Raw genomic sequence first — 24,275 nt, forward strand, 5'->3', positions numbered from 1 at the left:
CCTTCATACTACGAAAAAAAAGAGTTAAATACATTATGAGTGACTTAACTTCTCCGACACGATCAATTTGATGCCAAAATTTAAAAAATACACAAAAGTGATGTCGTAACTTGTTCGGGCGTTCAAATAACGTATGTCGTTGTATCTAGTGCCCGCATGGCATGTTGCTGGGCCATGTTAGTGGCTACGGATGTTGGTCGCGCGATGTGAGTTGTGCTGTTGTGCACGCTGTTCTTTATAGAAAGCCCCTTGGATTTTAAATAATTGTTGCAAAAAATACACACAAAACCGGTGTGGAGCGAATTCAAACTTGGGACCTCCTTCGTTGCCTGAGTGTTTAAGTACGAGCTAGCAATTTATATAGACAATTTCATGTATGCTCTGCACTGTTTTCTACTAGCCTTCTTTTTTATTTATTTTTCAAGTTTCTATCTTTTTTCTTTAGTGAAGTTTCTGTTTAGTTTTCATGATACATCAACCGCAAAAAAAGAAAACTTTCATGACATAATTTTTCCCATATGAAAAGAAAGATTATCAATATGCATTTATTGTTTATTTTATATCTTTATTCTAGTCTTATTATTGTGCATTTTTGAAGAGAAAAATATGAACTTTTTATAAAATTTATGTGGATTTAGAAAATTAAACGTATACTAAAATTACTAGTTACCACCATGGCACTCATACAGGCACCCGCTTGTCCATGTTATAGTTTTTACCATGATGCCGAGATAGCACTAGTAAAAAAAAGGCTCATTTGTCCCGGTTCCAGAGGCCCATTAGCCCCGGTTCCTGAACTGGGACTAAAGGTCCAAATCTTTCATCCCGGTTGGCTTATGAACCGGGCCCAAAGGAGCTTCACGTGGCCGCTGCGGAGAGCCCAGGCATGAGAAACTTTACGCACTTCAAATAGTTCCTTAGAGAAGCCCCGCTCAGAGGTCGAGTGGCGAATGAACTCGCATACGTAGTATCCACATAAAACAATCCCTTTTTTCTGGTACATACACTTTACGAGAATAGAGTTCAATCAAACTGATAAACAAGCATGATAATGATATATTGATGAAAATTTGAATCAATTAGAGATACGCGGAACTAGCTAGTACTACTTACTTTGGGGTGCGTAAATCGCAACTCTTTGTTTAGACCGGGAACCTTATTGGCGAACTTCTTCCAAACCCTGCCAGGCAAAGAAAATGATTACTTGATATCAACCCATGAACGAAAGTTGCATGCCGATATGGTCCCGGTATTGACTGGACTTATTTCTTGAGCATTTCAGTCATGTCTGCATAATCCTTTTCGGCTTTACATCTCGAGTCTAAGACAATTACTAATGCCCTGCCAACATCAATGGATAGCAGAATAAATGGTATCTACGCACACATATATAACTCATCAATTACATTACTGTGGAGCATAGTTGTGCTTCTGTCTTTTTTAAGTTTTCCTGTTTAATTACTTTTATTAAAGTTCATCTAAACCTATTAACAAGTGACCTAGTTTCAATGATCTCGACGTTAGAAATGAAATGTTGAAAACAATTCGTGAATTGGATGCACGGTTCGAGTGATAAAAACATTTTGAAGAAACGAATCTACGAAAAAACATGATACTCATATATTGCGACAAGTGAAGCAGATGCAGTGCACCACTTGTCATCATCGAAGAAAGCATGAGTGACCTTTGCAAGGGGTATTTCCTTAACTAGTGGTTTCGGAATTGCGCTTTATCCAAAACAATAAATGATATCAGGGAGGACATTAATTACACATTAATATCAAGTAAGATATCGATTACACATTAATTACGTGGTTAATTCATACATTGATATTTGGTATGATATTAATTGAATGATACACATGTTGAATGCTAGCCATTGGAGCCATATAGATCATTGGATTGGTATGGTTTGATGGCTGAGCTTAATTGAATCTTCCTCTTTGGGTGTTTTTAGGGCTATAAATATCGGAAATTGCGTTTGGAGCTCGGCCTCCATAGAGGCCTTTAAATTTAAAATTCAAATTTCATGAAAATTCATATTTTTACATTTCAAAAAATTCTAAAAAAATACAGAGATAAGTAAGGGTGTAACACACATGTGTGTAAATTTTCAGAAAAAAATACATTAAAATGAGGGATGTAAAAAAAGACAAATCTAAGGCTTTTTAACACATGATACTATTCATCGTTCCAGGACATGATTTTGTCTTTTTTATGCAGATCGTATTTTAAGGTAGTTCATCCTAAATTTTTACACACATACACATACCATCCTTTTTTACTTGCATATTTTTTTCAGATTTTTTTAAATCCGAAAATTTTGAATTATGATTTTTTCAAAAAAATTGACCTCTATGGAGGCCGAGCTTCAAACGTCCGCTGTCGATAGATATAGATACCTTGGGTTGTTTGGTGGAGACTTTCTTGGGCCACATTTCACTTGCCATGGCACAATCTTCCGCCAAACAGGCCTGCCAATGACACACACACGGAAACCTCTAGGCATTACGGCCCAAATAGTCGAGATAGCCGTTTTGACCTGGCCGAGATTTTCCGCAGCGAGCGGGAAAAATATTTAAGCTCCCAGAGCAACTTTCATCCCCTCACGGAAAAAGCCATTCGAAATTCCAAATCGAACCCCCAGCCCCGAAGCCAGTGCACGGGCGCGGAGCGGAGGCCACTGCGCAGATCAGGCGACCTCCGGTTCCCCACCTCCCATCCACCCAGATCGCCCGCGGCGGCGGCGCCTGCGCCCGATTCGTCCCCCCCTCCGGCGGCCGGGTCCTGCGCCCACGCACGCTCGCTCGCTCGCACGGCGAGGCAGGGCGGGCCCCAAGGGCGAGCCGCGCGCGGATTGACCTCGCCTCGTCGACCCCGACTGGATTCGGCAGGCGGGGAGCTTCGCCCCGCCCCGGTTCGCGCCGCTCCAACAGCGGCGAATCCACCGCCAGCGCACGGTGAGTAATCGATTCCGCTGCTCCCCTTGGTCCGCGCGGCTCGAATTCGAGCCGCGTTTTGCGCTTCGTTTTTTCTCTGACCGAGGCGTGGGTTTGCGGCTAGGGTTTTGCGCGCGGGACTAGCGGGAGATGGGGGTGGAGGACTACCACGTGGTCGAGCTCGTCGGGGAGGGGTCCTTCGGGAAGGTGTACAAGGGCAGGCGAAAGTACAGCCGACAGGTTCGTATCAAACCCCTCTACCGCGTTCCGGTGGTACCAATGGAGGAGCGATCGATTTGTCCGCGTTTTCCCCCCAATATGAAGTTTTAATTCCTTGTCCTGTCTGAATTTGATGCAGACTGTCGCCATGAAGTTTATTCTTAAGCATGGGAAGAGCGACAAGGACATCCACAACCTAAGGCAGGAGATTGAGGCAAGTGCTCTGCTGCTGCTAGTTTTTTTTGTCTAATTCAGATCAACATCCGTAGAGATTCAGATTTCCTGCCTGTCGCAATTTACCTGTACCTGCGAATCACATCCTTGATTCGTTGCTTGGGGATGTCACATGACAATTGCTAGTTCTTGTGAGGATGTAAGGGTGGTTGGGCTTCCAGTTCGTCATGGGGGGTCGCCTCAGTTTGAGAGTCATGATGCTACGGATGGTCTACTGAATCTAAACCAAGACATGCAACACCATCGAAAATCCCAAATGTTACTGTGATTTGTTTGTTTAATCTGCTGTGGGGGAGTCATGAGATGTATCATGCATGGAACAAGCGATCACCATATAGCTAGAAGCTTACAATAGTTCCCTATATAGTTATATTTGTTAGCTCGCTATGGTGTTTCTTATCCCACTTTACCATCTCAATGATTGTTTCCCTCAAAATTTCTGTAGATTCTGAGGAAACTCAAACACGAGAATATAATTGAAATGATCGATGCTTTTGAAACCCCTCAGGAGTTTTGTGTCGTCACAGAATTTGCTCAGGTACACAAGTACTATTTTTTTGAATCACATTGTACTTTACACCAATGATTGGTTTCAATGGACTTGGATTGGCTAAATTTTAGTATTGATGGGCTAATGGCCGTTTCAGGGAGAGCTATTTGAGGTGCTCGAGGATGATAAATGCCTTCCAGAAGAACAAGTTCAAGCTATTGCTAAGCAGCTGGTACACACTTACCTTTGTCTGGTTCGTTATGCACAATACCGGTCTAGAACCCATTTGCCTTCATGATTTGAGCTTGTACTCTCATTTCAGGTAAAAGCACTGCATTACTTGCACTCTAATCGTATTATCCATCGGGATATGAAACCCCAGAACATCCTTATAGGAAAAGGATCTATTGTGAAGGTATATTCCATTTCATATTTGGGTACACTCAATAGTTATAGACCATCATGAGAAGTATTTTGATATAGGCATAAATACATGCTTCAGTTACAAGAACCTCTTATGATGTAAAACACCTGTGTCACAGTTATGCTTCTTTCAGTATGATGTTGGCTAGTTGTGTCTTTCTTATTCCGCTAAAAAGAAGTATTTATCTCAGTAACTACAATCCTCACGACAAACACCTAACTGATGACATGGGACACATTTAATTATTGTCATTTATGACACTTTCTACATTCTTTACGGTTCTAGTTATGGTACTTATGATCCATTGCAGATTTACATTATTATAGATTGAATCCTGATTGAGATTTTCCTGCTGTATTCACAGCTTTGTGATTTTGGGTTTGCTCGTGCTATGTCAGCCAATACTGTTGTGCTACGCTCTATAAAAGGTACCTTTCATCTATGCATGCTAGCCGGTTTTCTACAAAATCATTTCCTTCATGTATGCCTCTGTTGGTATGTATCGTGCAAGTAACTTTGGATCTCGTAAAATCCATTTGTCTGGACTTGTATTAGTTCCTGGTCATGACCACTGACATGTTACATTTCTATCATAAATGTGTCTTTGTGTTGTATTGAATTTTATCGAGAATGAATTTATCTGGGGTTTGCATTAGATTTCAGATTTGACTTAATACTCCCTAGCCCCTACATTCTAGAACAGTCACTACTGTACACCATTATTTAATATGATGATGATCGCTTCTAGTTGAGCATCTCCTCGTCGATTCTTACTTAGCTTACTGTGGCATAAGATGATACTTATATGGATTTTTTCCAAGTATTTCATGATGACTTATGAGACCCCTTTGCCAGTCATCCATTTCACTAAGCATGCTTCTCTCACCCAGGAACACCATTATATATGGCTCCAGAACTTGTGAGGGAACAACCTTATAATCACACGGCAGATCTATGGTCCCTTGGGGTCATCTTGTATGTAAATTCTTCTTTTCTTTCTATTCTATATTGTTATCTCTGTATTCTACTGTCGTGTTTCTTTGTGTGACCTGTATTCCATGATATCATTCTAATAATGCGTGAGCTAGAGCAAGTTTGGAGTTACAGTTATACTGCAGACATGGTTAGGATAAGTAAAACAAACAAAATACAACTGTCAGTCCAGACATGCTCTAGTGCAAGCATGATGTTTGTTTAGTTTCATTATAATATCAATCCCATGCCAGTTTGATGCATGAGCTAATTTCATCAGGTGATGTAACTTTTTTACAAATTCCGAACGCCGCTGGCTATGTAATTCCACCATCATTTCTTATATACTTTACTTTATCCAGAGGGTGATACCTAATTTAATCATGAATAGCTCATCTTGTTGCTTTGTTGGTATGCTTAATTATGACATTCTGTAGCAAGTGTATTAGTTTTACCCTTTTTGTAAAGAATATTTTTCTTAGAACCCAGCTTGCTTGCTTTGAGGTACTTATCATTGTAGCACACAGTTATACTTGGCTTCCACTTTGCGTTTGATAGTCTATCACTCTATTTACTTTCATCAAGCTAACTTTTGTCACTGATGGTCAGATATGAACTATTTGTTGGTCAACCTCCCTTCTATACAAATTCAGTCTATGCACTTATACGACACATTGTCAAGGTTGGTCTGTTACTGCTTGTTTGAAATATCTGCTATTTGAATTTTGTCACTGATTTTTTTAACACATGCTCTCTCTGTGTCATGGCAGGATCCTGTGAAATATCCAGATAACATGAGTGCAAACTTTAAGAGCTTCTTAAAGGGTTTACTAAACAAGGTCCTAACTGATATTTTTTCTACTAGGGCACAGTAATTGAATTTACTTATTCCTCCTTTCCTTTGCTAATGCTATATGGTGTCAGCAGTTGCCTCAAAGTAGACTAAGCTGGCCAGCATTGTTGGAGCATCCATTTGTTAAAGATGATTCAATGGATTTAGTAGCTGTAAGCGCCTTGAATTATTTCTTCTAAAAAATGGATTCTAGAAATGACAAGCTATTTATTTGCATACTAGGACTTGTATCCTGAAGCTAATCATTTTTCTCTATCATTTTCCTAGGACACTCAATCCACACCTTTTGAAGTGAAAAGATCTGAGGCCATACGGAAGGCTGATGAAATTCAAGCATCAAGGAACCAACCTTCTGCTGCTGAATCACCAAGTAAATGATTTTAACGCTAAAATATGTTCTCACTCTTAAGCATTTGGAGTTCTGGATGTTAACTTAAGGTTGCACAAATGTTTGGCAGGTAGAAATGGTGCTAACAATACAAAACATGATCACGATAAACAAAAAAGCAGTAAAAAAGATGGTCCTACATCAACTACCGATGATCATCATGGTTCATCTCCTGGTGCTATTTCTGATGCTCCATCAGGCATGTTTTTTTCCAAACACTAGTTCGAAATACTACTAATAGTTATATTTATTATGGCAGTAATTTTGACTTCTCTAGATTTTTGTGAACTGAATCTACCATATGCCAGTAATTGCCATCTGTTGGGATTAGAAGTTGTTCTTCACAGTTCATGAGATATTAATTGTATAATATAATTATCCTGAATGTAGTCGACCTTTGAGTCAATGATGATAAGTTTGGGGTGGATAACTAGTATTGTATTGCTAATTGGTTGGCTACCGGGCCAATGCATAGAGGGCCATATCCCTTTGAGATAAGGACAATACTGGACTGATTCAAGTCACTTCATTAGTTCTTAGTCATAATATTGAACTTTCTAGGAAGAGAGATTATACTCCCTCCGTAAAGAAATATAAGAGCGTTTAGATCACTAAAGCAGTGACCTAAACACTCTTATATTTCTTTACATAGGGAGTATTAGTTAACTATGAATGATCCGTTCATGCAGAGTGGTAAAGTACATGATGGTACATGCACATTCCACAAACCACACACATAATTCTTTCTAGCTAATTGAACAAACCATCATCCTTTATTACAATCTCTCTTTATCTTGTGTACATGCACATCCAGTAGAAGCCACATCAATCGATGTCTTAATATCTTGAATAATCGGACCCCACCTGGAACGGTCACCAGTAGAAGCAATAGCCTCTTAAGGCTTCACTTTATGCTTTCATTAATTGTTTACAAACGTACTAACCAGCACCGACTTGTTTATCGCATTGCAGAGCGTACAGCTTTAGATAAGCTGGAAAAAACTTCACAAACAGTGAATGGTGCTAGCAGCATTATTGGAGATAGTGCAATGCTGTCGACTATCCTCAGTCCCATAAAAAATTGGTTGAGGAATCCTCCTAGTTCCCCGAGGTAGATTTGTAGCTTATGCTTTTACATTTAACATGAGCTATTCAGGTTATTGTTTCTATCATAGAAAAAATAAAGAATGATAATGGCAAACTTGTGCAATATGGTTGTTATCCACTAAATCCAGGCGATATCTGAAGAACAGTGTTTATACTTGTATGTGTGATTGTATGCAACCTATCTCTTCTTAATGTATTTGTTACACAAATTTGACATCATTTTAGTGATAGTTTCCACTCTATAAGGATAGATTATCTGTCCAGTATTGTCCTTCGAATAGATTATCTGAATGAGGAGATTGCACTGTATATCTGACATTTATTCATTCAGAGTAAAAATCACTAGCTGCACTGTGTCTTTTTTTAGATCAGCTGTACTGTGTCTGATTTATTGTCATTCTAACTACAATTTATGTTTGGTCAACTTTGCAGGGAACTGAATATTGATGGTGCAAATCAGTCGCTCAGAATTGTTAAAAATCTAATTGAAGCTGGGTCTTATCACTCTTGTGCAGCAATTAATGACATCATCTGTCTATTTCTCGAGTTTACAAGTCTCATTATCAGAATGAAGCTTTCAGGTGCTTACAGCCTTGCAGTGAAGGTATTCACACCAGACATCTTGCAGATTCAGTCACTTGAAATATTATTGACTTTGCCATGCGAAATAGAAGTGCTACCGAAGGAAAACTCCTCGCTCCTTTGATATATATGAAGAGTGTACTATGATAATTTCAATTTTGGAAATGTACAAGTAACTGTTGAGATGTATTTTATGATATAATTGACATTGTTAAACAACTCTTCTGTTGGCAGTGTCTAGCTATAGCACGGAAGCTACTAGATACAAGTGAAGGTTCTGTGCTAAATTCTTATGGCAGACACTGGTCCTCTCTGTGTGATCTTTATTCACAGGTCACGCTTTGCTACTCACTGCAGCCTCTGTTCTCTGATTCTTTTTTCTTTTGTCTTGACTAGCTAAGGGTTTTGATCTGCAGATTCTGGTTTCCACAGTTGATCCATCTGGAAGAATATCTCGTGAGTCAACTGCATGTCTTGCTCTGATGTTATCTCGGGTTATCTCTGTGTTGAAAGCGAGTATCTCCTCTGAGAGCCCAAATCCAGTTGAAGAAAGTCTCATCAACATTATTGATCATGCAAGGAAGTCACAGCTACTAGAACTCTTGTGTGAGTGTCTGATAGCTTCAGGTTCAGACATAATATCAGGTTCTACGAACATGGTACCAGCAGCATGTGAGGCATGCAAGGCCATCTGGTATCTCGCTCATGCTGTTGACATTGTGTCCCTTGGTGCACACAAATTTTCATTTCCATTAGCTAGCTCATGGCGACAAGGTCAATCAAAGTTGGATGGTAAAATGCAAGAGCAAGATTCATTACCAGATTCAAACTCCAGCAGTCTGATAAACATATTTGTCAAATCATTTCTGGCTTCACGGCCAATGCAGATTGCAGTTTACCACTGCTTGCATAATGGTCTAGAGTCAGCTATTCATGCTTCTCTTCAGGTAATTCTCTCATGCTTGGGCAAATAAGTTTCTCTCCATAGGATTCTTTTGAGTACGATCAGTTATCCTTTTTGTAGCCCTAGTGGAATGCCAATAATAAAAGGCGAATATTTCAGTTCTAACTCAAGAACAATTTGTTCTTCACCTCTTTGCATTGTTTCCAGTTAACTACAACTTTGTACTTCATTGCTATCTCTGATTTCATCAACTTGCGGGCAAACTCGAAAGCAGCCTCACCTGCCGTTTTTATCTCATATGATTCAACTATGCTACATTCTGAGACTCTTCAGATTCTGTAGTTCTGCTTATCTTGTACAGAATTGAGTAACAACGAAACCAATATGAGCCTTTACACTAAAGAAAGTACATTTACTATATTCACATTGATGGACGTTATACTCTGCTGCTATATTTTTAGTTAATGCAATATATCCAAATTATATAAATTAAAAAGCTTAAGGTTGTCAGTTAGTCATCTCTTTTACACTAAGAACTATTCATAGTTGACCTTATTATATTTTTCTACATTGAAAGTGCAACTTATCTCCAACTTACGACAATTGAGTTTATTATATTTTTGTAAATGTGGCTTTTCAGCTCATTGCAAGGGCCTGCCTGCTGAATCCGTCTTTCTGTACTATTATGTGTGGTCCAATGAATTCATCATCGGAAGCCAATGAAATAGAATATGGTGGAGATGCGACAATTGTATCTGATATGTTTTCACTGCTGTCGCTGTGTGGCTCATATTTGAACAAGGAGTCGAAGCAGAACAGTAATCAGAAATGCAAACTGTCCAATCCTCATGCCCTTGTAGTGCACTGCTGTCTTGCATTGGCAACAATAGCAGCGTGTCTGAAGTCGGAGGGGAAATTTTCAGCATCAATTATTTTAACAAGCTCCCACAAGAAACAGCGGTCCCGGCTTTCGGTTCTTGCGCACCTCTCTTCAGCTGATGATACAGTGAAGAGTTGCCTGCAGCCACACTGTGCATCTGCAACACTTGCACTATCAACGCTTATTTCACTTGAAAATGGAGGGCAAACCAGATCTTCCCTATGTGAAACTGCCCTTGCTTTGTTTCCTCGTATGGCAACACTTCACACATTGCTGAAGCTTTGGTTATCTGATGGAAGTGAGGAACTTTGTCGATATAATGCTGGTTTACTAAATCTGTTTGGCCTTCGTGATGGGAGTATTGGGCTGTTGGAAACTAGATTGAAATGGGGTGGACCATTGGCTGTCGAACAAGCATGCTCAGTTGGTATCCCACAGCTCCTAATTCGTTTGCTTACTGATGGTTTCTCAAGGGAGCCTTCTGATGGGAAAGAAATTCAAACACACCGCAGTGGATTATCACCGTTAGGAGTTGCTTGGACTCTTTCAGCTTTATCTCAATGCCTTCCTGGTGGTGTTTTCCGTGAAATTTTGTATAAAAAGGAACATCTAAAGCTGTTGACTGACATGCTGTCTGATATGCACCTCAAGGCTTTGTCTGCTTGGACTGGTCTTGGTGGTGGGAAAAAGGGAGTACGGGAACTGATAAATTCAGTTGTTGATATTTTGGCATTTCCATTTGTCGCAGTGCAGAGTTCTCCAAACATGCCATCAACATCGGCATCCATTAATAGTGGTTTTCTCCTCAACATTGGATCACCTGGGGGAAGAATTGGTACTGAGAACAAGGAAATGCTCAAAACAATAGAGCATAATATGCCTCAATACTTTCAAGTTCTCCTAGAGGTCTGACTAACTGACTTTGAACTTGTTCTTATTCAGAAGTACTCATTTCCATAACCTTTCTCCTTTCTCCTTTTCCTTTAAAGGTTGGTATTCCTGGTTGTATACTTCGCTGCCTTGATTATCTCAATATGGAAGACATATCAAGGCCCTTGGCCATCGTGGCCAAAATGGTGGGCTACCGTCCACTTGCATTGCAGCTTCTAAGAGAAGGTCTTCTCAATCCATCTAGAGTAGCAAAGCTACTCAAAGGTCCTCTTGCTAAGGAGACTTTGCTCGACTTCCTCATGATAGTTTCTGATCTTGCACGCATGTCAAAGGTTTGTCTTTTGTTGGCCTGTTTGCACATCGAGATACCAAAATTTTGCTGGATATGCATTGTGACACACAGTTACGCTACTGCCTCAGGACTTCTATGAGCCCATCAACAAGGCAGGCATGGTTGAATATTTGAAGAACTTTATATCAAATGAGGACCCCGATATAAGAGCAAAAGCTTGCAGTGCCATTGGCAACATGTGCCGACACAGTCCCTACTTCTATGGTCCATTTGTAAGACAAGACTTAGTTATCTACTCCCTCTGTCTCAAAATAAGTGTCTTAAGCTTAGTATAATTTTATACTAAAGCTAGTACAAAGTTGAGACACTTATTTTGGGACGGAGGGAGTATTTATTTGCAGTTTAAAATTTTATGGAGGGGATATTTAACCTTGTTATCCGGGAACAGGCAGCAAATAAGGTGATTGAGCTTGTAGTTGAGAGGTGTTCTGACCCAGATAAACGGACGCGGAAGTTTGCATGTTTTGCTGTAAGTTCGTAAACTGGCTTCTGATTGTTGTATTTTTATCTTCATACTGAGATGATAATCCTCAATCCTGTTAATGCTTTTGGATATTGATCTTGGAGCTGTTGCTATTTCAGGTAGGCAATGCTGCTTATCACAATGACATGCTGTATGAAGAACTCAGACGGTCTATACCTCAACTCACTAAGCTACTTCTTGCTCCTGAGGAAGATAAAACGAAAGGCAATGCTGCGGGGGCTCTGAGTAATCTAGTGAGGAACTCTGACATCCTCTGTGGAGACATTGTCTCCCAAGGCGCAATTCAGGTTTGCCACCTCTTGTGCTTATGACTCATGTTCTGTCATCTCTCTACTTTTAGCGTAGAGTGAGGAAACCGACACACATCATTCATAGATTCTTGTTCTTGATATAGTGAAGGTACTAATGGGCTATAACCAGATAGTTATCTCAAATGTTAGCAAAAGTGGCATCTCTGTTATTGCTTCACGCTGTTGAGTTCTTGTGTACTCTGATATCATTCATAAGAAGTTGAATCAGTCAAATTCATATTAAAAAAAAATGAAACACATGTATTCGTGCCATGTATCAACAAAACCAAGTTAATCATTTTGTCTTCTATTCAGTGGTAATTGTCGATTCTTAATTTTATTCAACGGTTAGATACTCATCAGACGCTCGTCTCTCTCTACTTTGTTCATGCGCAGGCTCTACTCAAGACGGTCAGCAGCTACTCCGCGGTTGCTCTGAGCCCCAGCAGAAAGGATGCTCTAACTGAATCCCCGCTAAGAATCGTGCTCTTTGCGCTGCGCAAGATGTGCGACCACACGGTCTGCAGGCTCTTCCTGCGCTCATCCGAGCTGCTCCCGATGATCGTGCACCTCAGGCAGTCGCCTGACCAAACGATCTCCGAGTACGCCTCTGCCATCGCTAGTAAAGCGAACCAAGCTTGACGAATTTCGCCTGGAAGGCGCACCACCGCGAGGGGGGTCCGTCCTATTCTGTAATGCAGCAGTCGTTCAGTTCTGCTGAACAATTCCGCAATCCATTCTGTTTTTGGAACTGTAACTTAGAAGAACAGTATCACGGGCCGGGATACCGAATTGTTCATGTATGTAAAGATCTCCGCTCTCTTGCCATGTATATACACACATATATTCAGCAGCATATCGGTTCAGAAAAGTGTCTAATCACATGCCATTTTTTATTTTTATAAACAAGAGCTTCCCACACATATCACATCCGTTTGCAGTTGCACGAGTCGATTGGCGTCAGAAGAGCCAGTGAGGCACCTTCCTCGGCAGCACGCGCTCTTCGATCGTCTTCAAGCTGGGCTTCCACGGCCCGCTGCGCGTCAGTTCCTGGCTCCGTAGCTCCGGCTGCTGGTCACCGACCACGCCGAGCAACGGCGCCGCCTCGTCCCGCCGCTCCAGCGCACTGACCGGCATCGACCGGCACCGCGCAAGCAGCCGCGACACCGCGAGCGCTCGCCGGGCCTCGTCGGCGGAGACCCTGCCCCGGGTGGCCGGGAGCACGACGTACACCCCGGCACCGTCCAGCAGGTGGTCGGCCGGCAGCGCGGCGACCTTGGCCCCGCCGGCCGCCACGAGGCGCGCGTCCACCACGAAGTGGCGCGGGTGCTCCACCATGAGCTCGGCCACGGACGTGTTCTCGCCCAAAGCCCGGACGCTCCCGTCCGGCAGCACGACCTTCCCGCCGCCGGCGCTCGCCGGAACCAGGTTGCCCATGGCGGGCGGCAGCAGCTCTTGCGATGTGCGGCTGATGTCCTCGGCCGAGGAAGAGCGGAAGGCGACGGCAGGGTATAAAAACGCTGGCGGTTGCGAGGTTCGGTTGGCGTGGATCCGGCGAGAGATTTTTAAATTGTGGAGGGTTCGGTGTGAACCTGATCGATGGAGCGAGCGGGCCACAGCTGCTCCGCTACCAACAACGTCAATGGCTGGGCGGTCACGGCGCGGCGCCGGGACAACGCCGGCGGCGCGGCGACCCATCACGCGCCGTGCGCCTCACGATGTGCTGCGATGTCTGTTCTTCCGTTATACTCGCCGTTTGGTCAGGTCAGGCGAGTGTGCTGACGCGATATTTCTTTAAAAAAAAATTCGCGTGGAGTAGGAACAGAGATCTTCGGTCACTTGCATTCTTTACGATCCTCACGACTCACTTTCTCTCGATCGTGTTCGTCCAGGCTTGCAGTTGTGGCCACCGAACAGATCCGGAAGCTTCTCGAAGCCCGGGCAAAGCACAAATTATGAAATATCTAAAATACTATTTCCTCCGTTTCATAATATGTTTGGGACAGAGGAAGTATTTCCTAGACAAAATCACTATAAAAAAATAGTATCTAATATAAGACGGCATGCCGTCGACAAGCCCGCTGCACTTCAGTCTTCTTCGTCTCATGCCCTCATCCAACTATCGGGAAATTAGCACCGCGGTTTCTCGCGATGGATGTTGATGCATTAAGCAATGGTTTACTACATTGCCTTTAAGCAATGGATTCGAATTGCCTGCAGAGACCCCACTAAGATACCTTTTGAATGCTGATAGAGGTGAAAATATGCTTTTCCTCCTAGGTTTCACCGTGGAGGGTTTTGAACAGGCGGGTACTTTTTATCCTTTTGATGATGACAATGATGCAGATGTTCTTGATGATGATACGAACGAATTACTTGATGATAACTTGGATGAAATCCAAGACGAAAACCTCCAAAATGTTAGATGGGCTGGACAAGGCTAACCTGATTGTGCAGGGTGGTGGCTCTGCCAAGAAAGTTCAAGCTGAATCTGATTTTCATATATCTGCTTTGTCCGATACTACTCATGAGAAGTTTATCTTCGAATCCTCGGAAAAAAAAGCCCTTATGGTCTGAATCTTGACGGTATGAAAGTTGTTAATATTGTTGAAATATGGGGTGGGCTTTAGGCCGAGCCAACAATTTTAAAAAAGATCTAAAGACCCAGGTAGGTGTCATGACACGGGATTCCCATTTGGTGCATACTACGCCCCCCAAGGCGTTGGTTTTCTGGATGGTCCGGTCCATTGTTTGACTTTCATCCAATCCGTTTTTTGCAAAGGTTCTAGAACCTTCCCTTTACTAGTTTCTTTTTTCAGTTTTTGTTCCTTTCTTTGTTTATTCATTTTTATTTTATGTTTCTTTTATGTTTCTTTTTCTCTATTTTCTTTTCTGATTTTCATTTTTAATTTACGATTCCTTTAAATTTGTGAAGATTTTTTAATTCATGAATATTTCTTAGAAATTATGAACATTAAAAAAAAATCCTTAACCATTTTATTTTAAATCGTGAATTTTTTTAATAATTCATGGACCAATTTTCGAAACAGGGAACGTTTTCAAATTCGTGAACATTTTCTTAAATCACAATCATTTTTTGAATTCACAAACATTTTTTTGGAATCGTGAATATTTTAGAAAAAATTATGAACATTTTTTAAAATATGTGCCTGTGAGGATCTGAACCTAGGATTGTACATCAACTATCCGTACGAAGTGCTCGCTTATTTTTAAATTGGTGAAACACGCATCGAAACTTCCTTCTAAAAAATCCAACTCGTATTTCTTCTCTTTTATTCCGGCGGCTAACCGTGACGTGACATAACACGTGGCAATTAAAAGTATTTAGTTGCGATGTGACAAATGGCATTAAAAATCAAGATGGTGATTGTTTTTGTTTAGAATCAAAAATGATTCGGGTGTTCTTCATTGATGTTTACACAGAGTATATATATTTCCTGAACAGACGCAATGTTCTGAAAAGAGACGTTGGTTTGAGGACAAGCAAGAGAGGCGTCGGTTGCGGGGAAGAGCTGCCCCACGCTTTGGAAAAAAGTAGATTCGCTAATTACATTAGTGTAATTAATCTTAACACTTCTCCTAATCTACGCTTGACCATGTAGAGTCACTTCACAATTGTCCGAGTAGCGCTATCGTCTTGAAAGGATTCTCCTTCAAAAGTTCTTCATGAATACTTGATGAGAACCTAAAACATAAACCACAAAGAGATAGCACAATGTGATGTCATTGATCAAGGATACCTCAAGAAGAGACCCCCCTGATGCCTGCAAGTTTTTAAGTCGTCGTATACCAATTCCATGAACATATTTGTGAAATGTTGAGTTTGGTAGAGACTTACTAAATAAATCAGCAAGGTTGTTGCATGATTTGACTTGTACGATGCTTATTTCCCTTCTTTTTTGAAGATTATGGAGAAAAAACACTTAGGAGAAATATGCTTAGTGATATTGTTCTTGATATATCCTGTTTGCATCTGTGCAACACAGGGCGCATTATCTTCATGGATAATGGTGGGTGATTCTATCAAACCAATTTCACATGACTATTGTATGTGGTTTATCATTCTGCGAAGCCATACACATTCACATGATGCTTTAAATAATGAAATTATTCCAGAATGATTTGTAGATGTTGCCACCAGAGTCTGTTTTGAAGACTTCCATGATATAGCACTACCACCATGTAGGAACACAAAGTCGGTCTGAGATATGGCATTATGGGGATCATACAAATAACCGGCATCTGCATATCCAATCATACGAGAGTCCAGATTTTGCTGGAACTGGAAGAATAGGCCAAGATCCTTTGTGCCTTGGAGATATCAAAAGATATTCATCATTCCAGACCAATGACGTTTGGTCGGAGCTGCGCTATGTCTAACAAGTAGATTCACTGCAAATGCAGTAGCAGGTCTTGTGCAATTTGCAAGATACATAAGCGCTCCAACGCGGAGGTATGGAACTTCAGGTCCCAACACCTCTTCTCCATAATCCCTCAGTCTGAAAGGATCTTTCTCTACGTCTAGAGATCAAACCACCATAGGAGTATTAGATGGATAGGATTTGTCCATATTGAATTTCTCCAATATTTTCTGGATATAGATAGCTTGGTGTATCATGATTCCCGAGGGAAGGTGATCAAGTTGAATACCTAAGAAAATTTTGGTTTTACCCAAATCCTTCATCTCAAATTCCATCTTTAGGTGATTGTGTGCTTCGTCAATGTCTGGTGTGCTGTCGATGATGTTGAGATCATCAACATACACAGAAATGATGCAAAATCCTGTAGAGGACTTCTCGATGAAGACACATGGGAAATCATCACTATTGGAGTAACCTTTATGAAGAAGGACTCACTTAGTTGGTTGTACCACATCCGCCCCGACTGTCTTGAGCCATATAATGACTTATTCAGCTTTACACAATACATGTTGCGTTTTGCACTTTTATTCGGGACAGAGATTCCATCAGGAACCTTCATATATATGTTCGAATCTAGTGACCCGTAAAGATATGCGGTCACGACGTCCATCAACTGCATGGATAGACGGTTTTGCACTACAAGTGATATAAGATATCGGAAAGTGGTTCCACTCATTACTGGAGAGTATGTTTCATTGAAATCAATGCCGAGTTTCTGCGCGAAACCTTGTGCTAAGAGCCTTGCTTTATATCTCACCACCTCATTGTTCTCATTCCGTTTCTGGAGAAAAAACCATTTGAATCCCACAGGGAAAACATTGGGAGGTGTATGTATTGCTTCAGTGAATACCTTTTTTTTGTTAAGCGAGGCAATTTCTGCTTGGATTGCATCCTTCCATTTAGGCCAGTCGGAGCGCCTATGGCACTCGACGATAGAACTTGGATCGTGATCAGTGAGAAGGGTATCTGCAACCTTTTCAGCAAAAAATATGTCAACATTCGAAGTCTTACGGTCAAATGATTCTCCAGTGGAAATTTTCTGCACCCCTAGAGACTCTTCGTGATTTTCCAATACGATTGAGTCCGGATGTTCCGATGTTCCAGCCATTTCCATGTACCAATTCCAGAGGGGAAGAACTGTGATATGCAGTTGGTCTCAATTGTATCAAGTCAGCAGCGTGTAAAACAGCGTGGCCCCAACAAGAGATTGGCAAGTTGCAATTCGTCAACAAAGGTCTTGCAATGAGTTTAATCCTCTTAATCAATGCTTCAGCCAAACCATTTTATGTATGGACATATGGAACAGAGTGTTGAACTTCAATCCCCAAAGCCATGCAATAATCATTGAAAACACGTGAGGACAATTCTGCAGCATTGTCCATTCGAATTAACTTGATTCGACTTTTAGGATAATGGGCTTGCAACTAAATGACTTGCCTCACTATCTTGGCAAATGCATGGTTCCGTGTGGATAGAATACACACATGTGACCATTGTGTAGATGCGTCAGTCAGAACCATGAAATACCTGAAAGGTCCAAATAATGGCTGAATGGGACCACAAATGTCTCATTGAATATGTTCAAGGAACTGAAGTGGTTCAGCTTGTATTTTGAGATGCGAGGGTCTCAAAATTAGCTTTCACGTGGCACAGGATGTGCACACAATCAGAAGATTGAAGAAATTTCGACTCGGGCAAAATATGACCAATGGAATTGCTAGTAACTTTTCTCATCATCCCGATTCCGGGATGGCCGAGGCGATCATATCCAGGTTTGAAATGCATCAACATTCTGAAAAATTACTTTGTATGCAGCATGTTCCACGGGTTTGATGTACGCATAGTACAAACCAGAAGATAGAAAAGGATTGTTTTCATGTTCCTTTTTGCCATATCCGTTATTTTTAGTAAAGAGTAGATACTCCTCTTTGTTGTCTTCATGGATTTCAATATGAAAACCATTCTTATGGATATCTCGATAACTGATCAGGGCACGTGATGTGTCGGGATACAATAAAGCATCCTTGATCGTCACCTGTGTACCACTTGGGAGGGTGAATATGGCACGTACAATACCAACAATCACTGTATCGCGTCCATCGATAGTTAAAATATCTCCATTCATCTTTTTCAGAGTTTAGAAATATTTCATCTCCCACAGTATGGAGTTTGTGGTACCACTGTCCACAAGGCATAATTCCTCTTCCATCGGATTGTTCCTGTAGAAAACTATATAAACAAAAGAATTTTCAATAAGAAAACCTGATGTTAATACATATAATACAATCTTATTATATCAAATATGCTGATACAATATAATATGATAAAAAGACAACACCAAACTTATGTTCTTATTACAATCATCACAAATGGACACAATTAAGTAAATCACTAAGGAGATCGAGGGACTAGTCAAAGTTGCCAAACATGTTGTTTGAGGTGTACTCAATCAACATGGCCTCCATTTTAGCAGGGTCCTCAATGGGATAAGGAATCATGGCGTTACTCGGTCCAGGAGGAACTTCGTGCGAATCGCCAGCTCCATTTGTGCTATGCGGATGAAGGTTGAAGTTAGCTTCAAGCCTTTTCCCTTGAGGTGCTTTGCGTCCCTGAGATTGATGGTACAACATAACCAGATGCTTGTGCATTAAGCACTTTTTAGTAGAATGCGTGTAGCATCTACACTTGTTGCAAAGCTTAGATTTATTAAACTTGGGCTTTGAAGTGCCTTTTCTCTTGCCTGAGCTTCTGAATTTTATGTTCCCATTATGCTTTCTCTTGTGCTCGAAATTGGATTGCTTACCCCTAAAGGTACCATTAAACTCGTGTCTATTCGCGACATTCAGATGAACTTCAGGTAAAGCTTGTGCCCCAACTGGGCGCTGAGAGCCATTCTTAGCGAGTAGCTCATCATGCTTTTCAGCGTGAAGTAACATGTAAATAAGCTCGGAATAGACAGTATAGTTACGAGCACGATATTGTTGTTGGAGGGTCCTATCTGAAGGGAACATGGTAGATAGAGTTTTTTCTATCTTCTCCCCCTCGGTAGGTTCGTTCTCACAAAAGCGCGGTTTGGAACATATCTTATGAACAACATGATTGTACACACCAATGGACTTGAGGTCCTGAAGGCGGAGATGAGTCCAATCATGAAGTGCTTCTCACGGGACTACTGCCTTTTGCTATTCATACCTCATTTTGAGGGCCAGAAACAGAGTACTAGGAGATTCCCCCACTTGAGATCTGGATGAATATGATGCCTTATGATGAATAAGGCAGCATATGTCTCTTGTTCTATCGGTGGCGTGGCTCCGGCCGGGAGAGGAGTCTCGCGGGGCTGGATTGCACACGCTATCCCACGGGACGCAAGACCGATCTTGATGTCCATAGCTTATGTAGGGTAGTTGTGGCCATTGGGGGCAAGCTCCTCAAACTCCTTGGCAATCATCTTTGCCTACATGGATAACCAAAGATAATTAATTTATGGGCGGTAAATTAGAAACCATCATGGTTGTGTAATAAGAATGCAAAATTTTGATAGTCAAGTGAAAAGTTGAAAAATTCTCAACCTCAATTATGTGAACATAACACATTGAAGATCACTCACATCTCACAGTAATGGGCTACATTGTCATTACCTTGTGTATGCTACAATTCAGATATAAGGAATACACTTTGAACGTAATCGCTTGTCGAGATTGATAAAATGTAGATCTCGCAGTAAGAGAGGATAGTCTGCAAACGTACAGTAGATCACAACTCATTACCTTGTGATTCCAAATAAGATGATGGAGAAATATTAATTTTTTTGCAAGTTTGACACGCGAGAGAAGCGGATCTCAATCGCAAAAAACATGTTTGAGAGGATTTGATACGTGGTAAACACATAGAACATGTTTTTCTTCGCGGATGAAATCCGGTACTTTATTTATATTATCAAGCCATTACATAATATAAACATACTAATAATTACACAAGTCCCAATCTAGAATAAATCTAGAGCTAGACTAAATTTAAATCATCAAACTAATCACTAAACAGAGTCTACTACTGCACACATACAATAATTAATACTACAGTTTTTTAAGAATAGGAAAAACAACTCCTGTCAGTAGCCATTCGGCCCACAGCCAGGGGCAGCCCGAAGGCCAACCGCGCGTGGGCCTGGGGCCTGCATGACCATAAGAGGACGGGAGGGGATAAGGCACGGGGCGACCCGCACCAGATCCCCACTCCTCCCACGCCACCAGATCGAGCTTCGATCCCCACCACCCCAACGGTTCCACAACGAGTGAACGATTGGAGGTGAAGCCGCCGGACCTCGTGTGCCTCATGCGCTCACCGGCGCAACATCGACTACCCCTCCTCATTCCAAGAAGAGTCGACAACAACGACACCCAGTGGCGCGGCGCTAGCGAGGCCGAGGCTCACCGGAGCCCATGAACCAGGGTGGAGGCTGGGGCGGCGGTCAATGGCAGCGACAACATGCTCGAAGAGGCTCCCAAAACGCCGTTCTGCACAGCTACCCGAATCCGTGGCCATCTCCTGCCGAGGTGAGGCCTCCATCCCGAGGAGATCCATGGGGTGGCGCAGGCGCTGGCATGTCCATGCGCTCCATGGGGGTTGGGGAGGAGGTGGGAGCGGAGATCCAGGGGGTGGCGCTGGCGCTGCCATGTCCATGCGCTCCATGGGGGAGGGATGGCCGCGTCCATCGACGCGGCAGCCACATCCAGGGGCCTCAGGAGCGGTATGAGGGCCGCTTCCACGGGCGTGTGGAGCGGCGGGATGGCCGCGTCCAGCGGCGTGGTGGCCGTGACGAGTTCCACGTCCAGCGGCAGGACGACCGAAATGACGGATGACTAACATTCGGTGCTAGAATAGACAATGGCCTTCAACCCCATGTCGGCGAAGGGCAATGAGGCGGTAACGGCGACCGTCCTCGCGGATCAGGCGGAGAAAAAAAAAGACGAGGCCGGGCATCTCACCGGCGATATCTCTTTCTTCCTCTTTGTCTTTTTCTTCTTGTGCTCTCGGTGAGACTAGCGCGCGTAATAACGTGTTTAGAATGAAAAATGATTCGGATGTTCTTCATTGATGTTTACACAGAGTATATATATTCCCTGAAAGACAGACGCGACGTTCTAAGAAGAGACGTCGGTTCTAGGACGAGCAGGAGAGGCCTTGGTTGCGGGGAAGAGTTGTCTAACGGTTTGGGAAAAAGTAGATTTCTTAATTACATTAATGTAATTAATTTTAACAATTTGGAGAAAGCCTTTGACTTAATGCCAGGCATTAAAGAAAAGCCAGATGATGATTTTTCTTAGGGAAATGTTATCTTTCGGCCGGTTGATCGCGCTCCGGCATCCACCTCCTCCTCTGATTAACAGGTGGCCATGTGGTCATGAGTAAAATTTGAGAAAAAGAAGAAGCAAAGACGTGACCTCATGAGCTTGCTAAGTGTCACCGATTGTCACCGGTACTTGAGAGAATCTACCGGTGTGATTTTTATTTTATTTTTTGCAAAAACTACTCTGTTACAATAGCCGGCTAACACATGTTAGCCGCTTTTTTTTTGCAAGATGTTTCTGCAACAAGTGTCATGTTTCCATAAAAATCTACAATCTTAACTCTGTTGCAAGGCTTCTGCAACACGATCATTGTTGCAAAATTGTGTTTGCAACGCTGCCTCTATTTCCATGGATAACGACACACAGAAAATATTCTACAAGTATTTCTGCAACATAATATTTGTTGCAAAAAATATTCTATAACATACTCTATTGAATAAAAAGTTCTACAAATGTTTCTGCAACATGATATTTGTTGCAGAAAATATTCGATAACAAACAATATTGCAAAAGCAGTACTGCTGTTTCCGCAACACGATCTTTGTTGCGAAAAATATTCTATAAAAAACTCTGTTGGAAAAACAAATTCTACAAATGTTTCCGCAACACGATATTTGGTGCAGAAAATATTCTATAACAAACTCTATTGCATAACAAATTCTACATGTGTTTTCGGACATGATCTTTGTTGCAAAAAATATTCTATAACAAATTTTGTTACAAAAAAGTTAATTTACAGACGTTTTCATAATAGGATATCTTTTGCAAAAAAAATTACAATTTAATCTATGTTGCAAAAGTTAAGATGCCCGTCAGCCATTTAATAATGCTGGATGCGTTTAGCGGTCCGCCCGATCTTTTAAAAAGATCGGCCGGCGGACGTGTAGCAACACCCTTTTTCTTAAGGGGGGAGCAATTCTTCTGGCATACTAAAAGATATACTGTACGTTGCTGTGGGAATTTCGAGCAATGAATTTACAAAAAAAATACCAACTATATAATATGTATGCAATGTAACTTAATAACAAATTAACCTTTGATGTCCATACCAAGGTTAGGCTGAAAGGTTTTAATTTTGTAATATCAACTTGATCATTTCGATGGGTACAAAAGTTGTTTCTACGCCGCATTTATATGTGATACTTTGCTGAGTTAAAATTAGCCCATTAAGGTTGCCCTGGACAAGCAAACTGATATCACAACGAATAAAAAATGGGAAACTCCTATGCGTCGCTCGTTGCGGCGAATTGCCGAGCGGACGCACACGCATGTGTCCAGGTCGGCCGGCCCATTACTGTAACAGTTAAAAATCCAAAAAAGGAGTGCTCAAGGGAATGATTGAATCAGGAGACCTCTTATCCAGCCCTGCAGGCGCTCGTTATCAAGCTGGTGCCTATAGCATCGCTGGCATGGACCGGCCCACGAGTGCTCGAGAAAACGAAACTGAGTTCGGTGGCTCGCTTCGCTGGGTCACGCTAGCAGCAAAGAAAAGAAAGCCTTTTTTTTTAATTTTGATCCAGTATGAAAAAACCTCCCAATTTTTCTCCTTCATTTATGATCCGAAATCAAAAAAAGTTTTGCAGATTTAAGGAAAAAAGTTCAGCCATTTTGACAAAAAGTTCACCTCTTTAAAAAAGGTTCATCGATTTTCTAAAACGGTTCATTGAATTTGAAAAAAAGTTCATCGATTCTGAAAAAAGTTCATCAATTTCGAAAAACAGTTCATCTATTCTAAAAAAAGGTTCATCAATTTGTAATAAAGTTCATCGATTCTGAAAAAAGTTCGCCAACTTTGAAAGATAAGATAGTTCATCAATTTTGAAAAAAAGTTCATCCAATATGAAAAAACTAAATCACATTTAAAAAAAGTACACCGACTCTGAAATGAAAACCAAAACAACACTAGAATTGGAGACGAAAAAACCCATCCATAACCACGCATGCACGTATAGCCAAAACCTCAGAGAAAAAAAAAATATTTCTCATCTTATGCCGAAACAGTAACATCTTCGGATTGACAACATCATATGATTTGTGATTGTGTAGGTACCGAGGCCGGGAGGGGGTGGGGGGGGGGGGTAATTTGCAACACATATGAATTTCATGTGTTAAAATAAAGGAAATGGACCTATTGGGGTCTTGAGTCATGGCTATCATATTAGGGGAGTGATATTTTTTTCTCCCGTCGCAACTCTCAAGCTCTTTTACTAGGTTCATAAAATAGGTCATGCGTGTCGGAATATATGTTGATGTTATTTAAAAGTGTTTACAAGTTTCTGCAAAGAACAAAACATTGAAACTAAAACAATGTGAAAAAACCAATATATATAATATAAAAAGACATCAAAGTAAAAAAAAAAGAAAAAAGGAAAATATAAGGTATAATTGGGTCACCCCGGCTGGTTAGGATTCGAGTTGCGCGAAGAAGAACCGGCAAATCACCGCAAGTGCCTGCTAGAGAGGTCGGCCCATGTGT

General features: G+C 41.5%; 2 protein-coding genes across 3 annotated transcripts; one reads left to right on the forward strand and one right to left on the reverse strand.

Moving 5' to 3' along the window:
- The first annotated feature begins 3,068 nt into the window (after window positions 1-3,068).
- LOC123424641 (serine/threonine-protein kinase TIO) lies at window positions 3,069-12,880 on the forward strand. Of its 2 annotated transcripts, XM_045108279.1 has the most exons (22): window positions 3,069-3,179; window positions 3,298-3,372; window positions 3,838-3,930; window positions 4,040-4,114; window positions 4,205-4,297; window positions 4,671-4,734; window positions 5,197-5,281; window positions 5,888-5,960; window positions 6,049-6,117; window positions 6,206-6,283; window positions 6,399-6,501; window positions 6,590-6,718; window positions 7,492-7,630; window positions 8,059-8,230; window positions 8,443-8,541; window positions 8,625-9,155; window positions 9,753-10,898; window positions 10,982-11,215; window positions 11,304-11,447; window positions 11,624-11,704; window positions 11,818-12,006; window positions 12,406-12,880. In XM_045108279.1, the coding sequence occupies exons 1-22, from the start codon at window positions 3,090-3,092 to the stop codon at window positions 12,649-12,651; spliced, it is 4,008 nt and encodes a 1,335-aa protein (XP_044964214.1). In that variant the 5' UTR covers window positions 3,069-3,089; the 3' UTR covers window positions 12,652-12,880. The 2 variants fall into 2 exon arrangements, 1 of the variants encoding a protein (XP_044964214.1); XR_006621715.1 differs by lacking the exon at window positions 12,406-12,880 and having other exon boundaries at window positions 11,304-11,469; window positions 11,563-11,704; window positions 11,818-11,912.
- LOC123424643 lies at window positions 12,752-13,725 on the reverse strand. Its single transcript, XM_045108280.1, has one exon. The coding sequence runs from the start codon at window positions 13,705-13,707 to the stop codon at window positions 12,970-12,972; it is 738 nt and encodes a 245-aa protein (XP_044964215.1). The 5' UTR covers window positions 13,708-13,725; the 3' UTR covers window positions 12,752-12,969.
- Window positions 13,726-24,275: the final 10,550 nt, after the last annotated feature.

The sequence above is a fragment of the Hordeum vulgare genome, chromosome 2H, assembly GCF_904849725.1.
Source record: "Hordeum vulgare subsp. vulgare chromosome 2H, MorexV3_pseudomolecules_assembly, whole genome shotgun sequence".
Taxonomy (NCBI): domain Eukaryota; kingdom Viridiplantae; phylum Streptophyta; class Magnoliopsida; order Poales; family Poaceae; genus Hordeum; species Hordeum vulgare.

Coding starts and splice junctions, on each gene's coding strand:
- LOC123424641 (XM_045108279.1), top strand. CDS start 3,090: ATGGGGGTGGAGGACTACCACGTGGTCGAGCTCGTCGGGGAGGGGTCC. Junction 10,899..10,981: donor ACTTTCAAGTTCTCCTAGAG/GTCTGACTAACT, acceptor TTTCCTTTAAAG/GTTGGTATTCCTGGTTGTAT. Junction 11,705..11,817: donor GGAAGTTTGCATGTTTTGCT/GTAAGTTCGTAA, acceptor TTGCTATTTCAG/GTAGGCAATGCTGCTTATCA.
- LOC123424643 (XM_045108280.1), bottom strand. CDS start 13,707: ATGGGTCGCCGCGCCGCCGGCGTTGTCCCGGCGCCGCGCCGTGACCGC.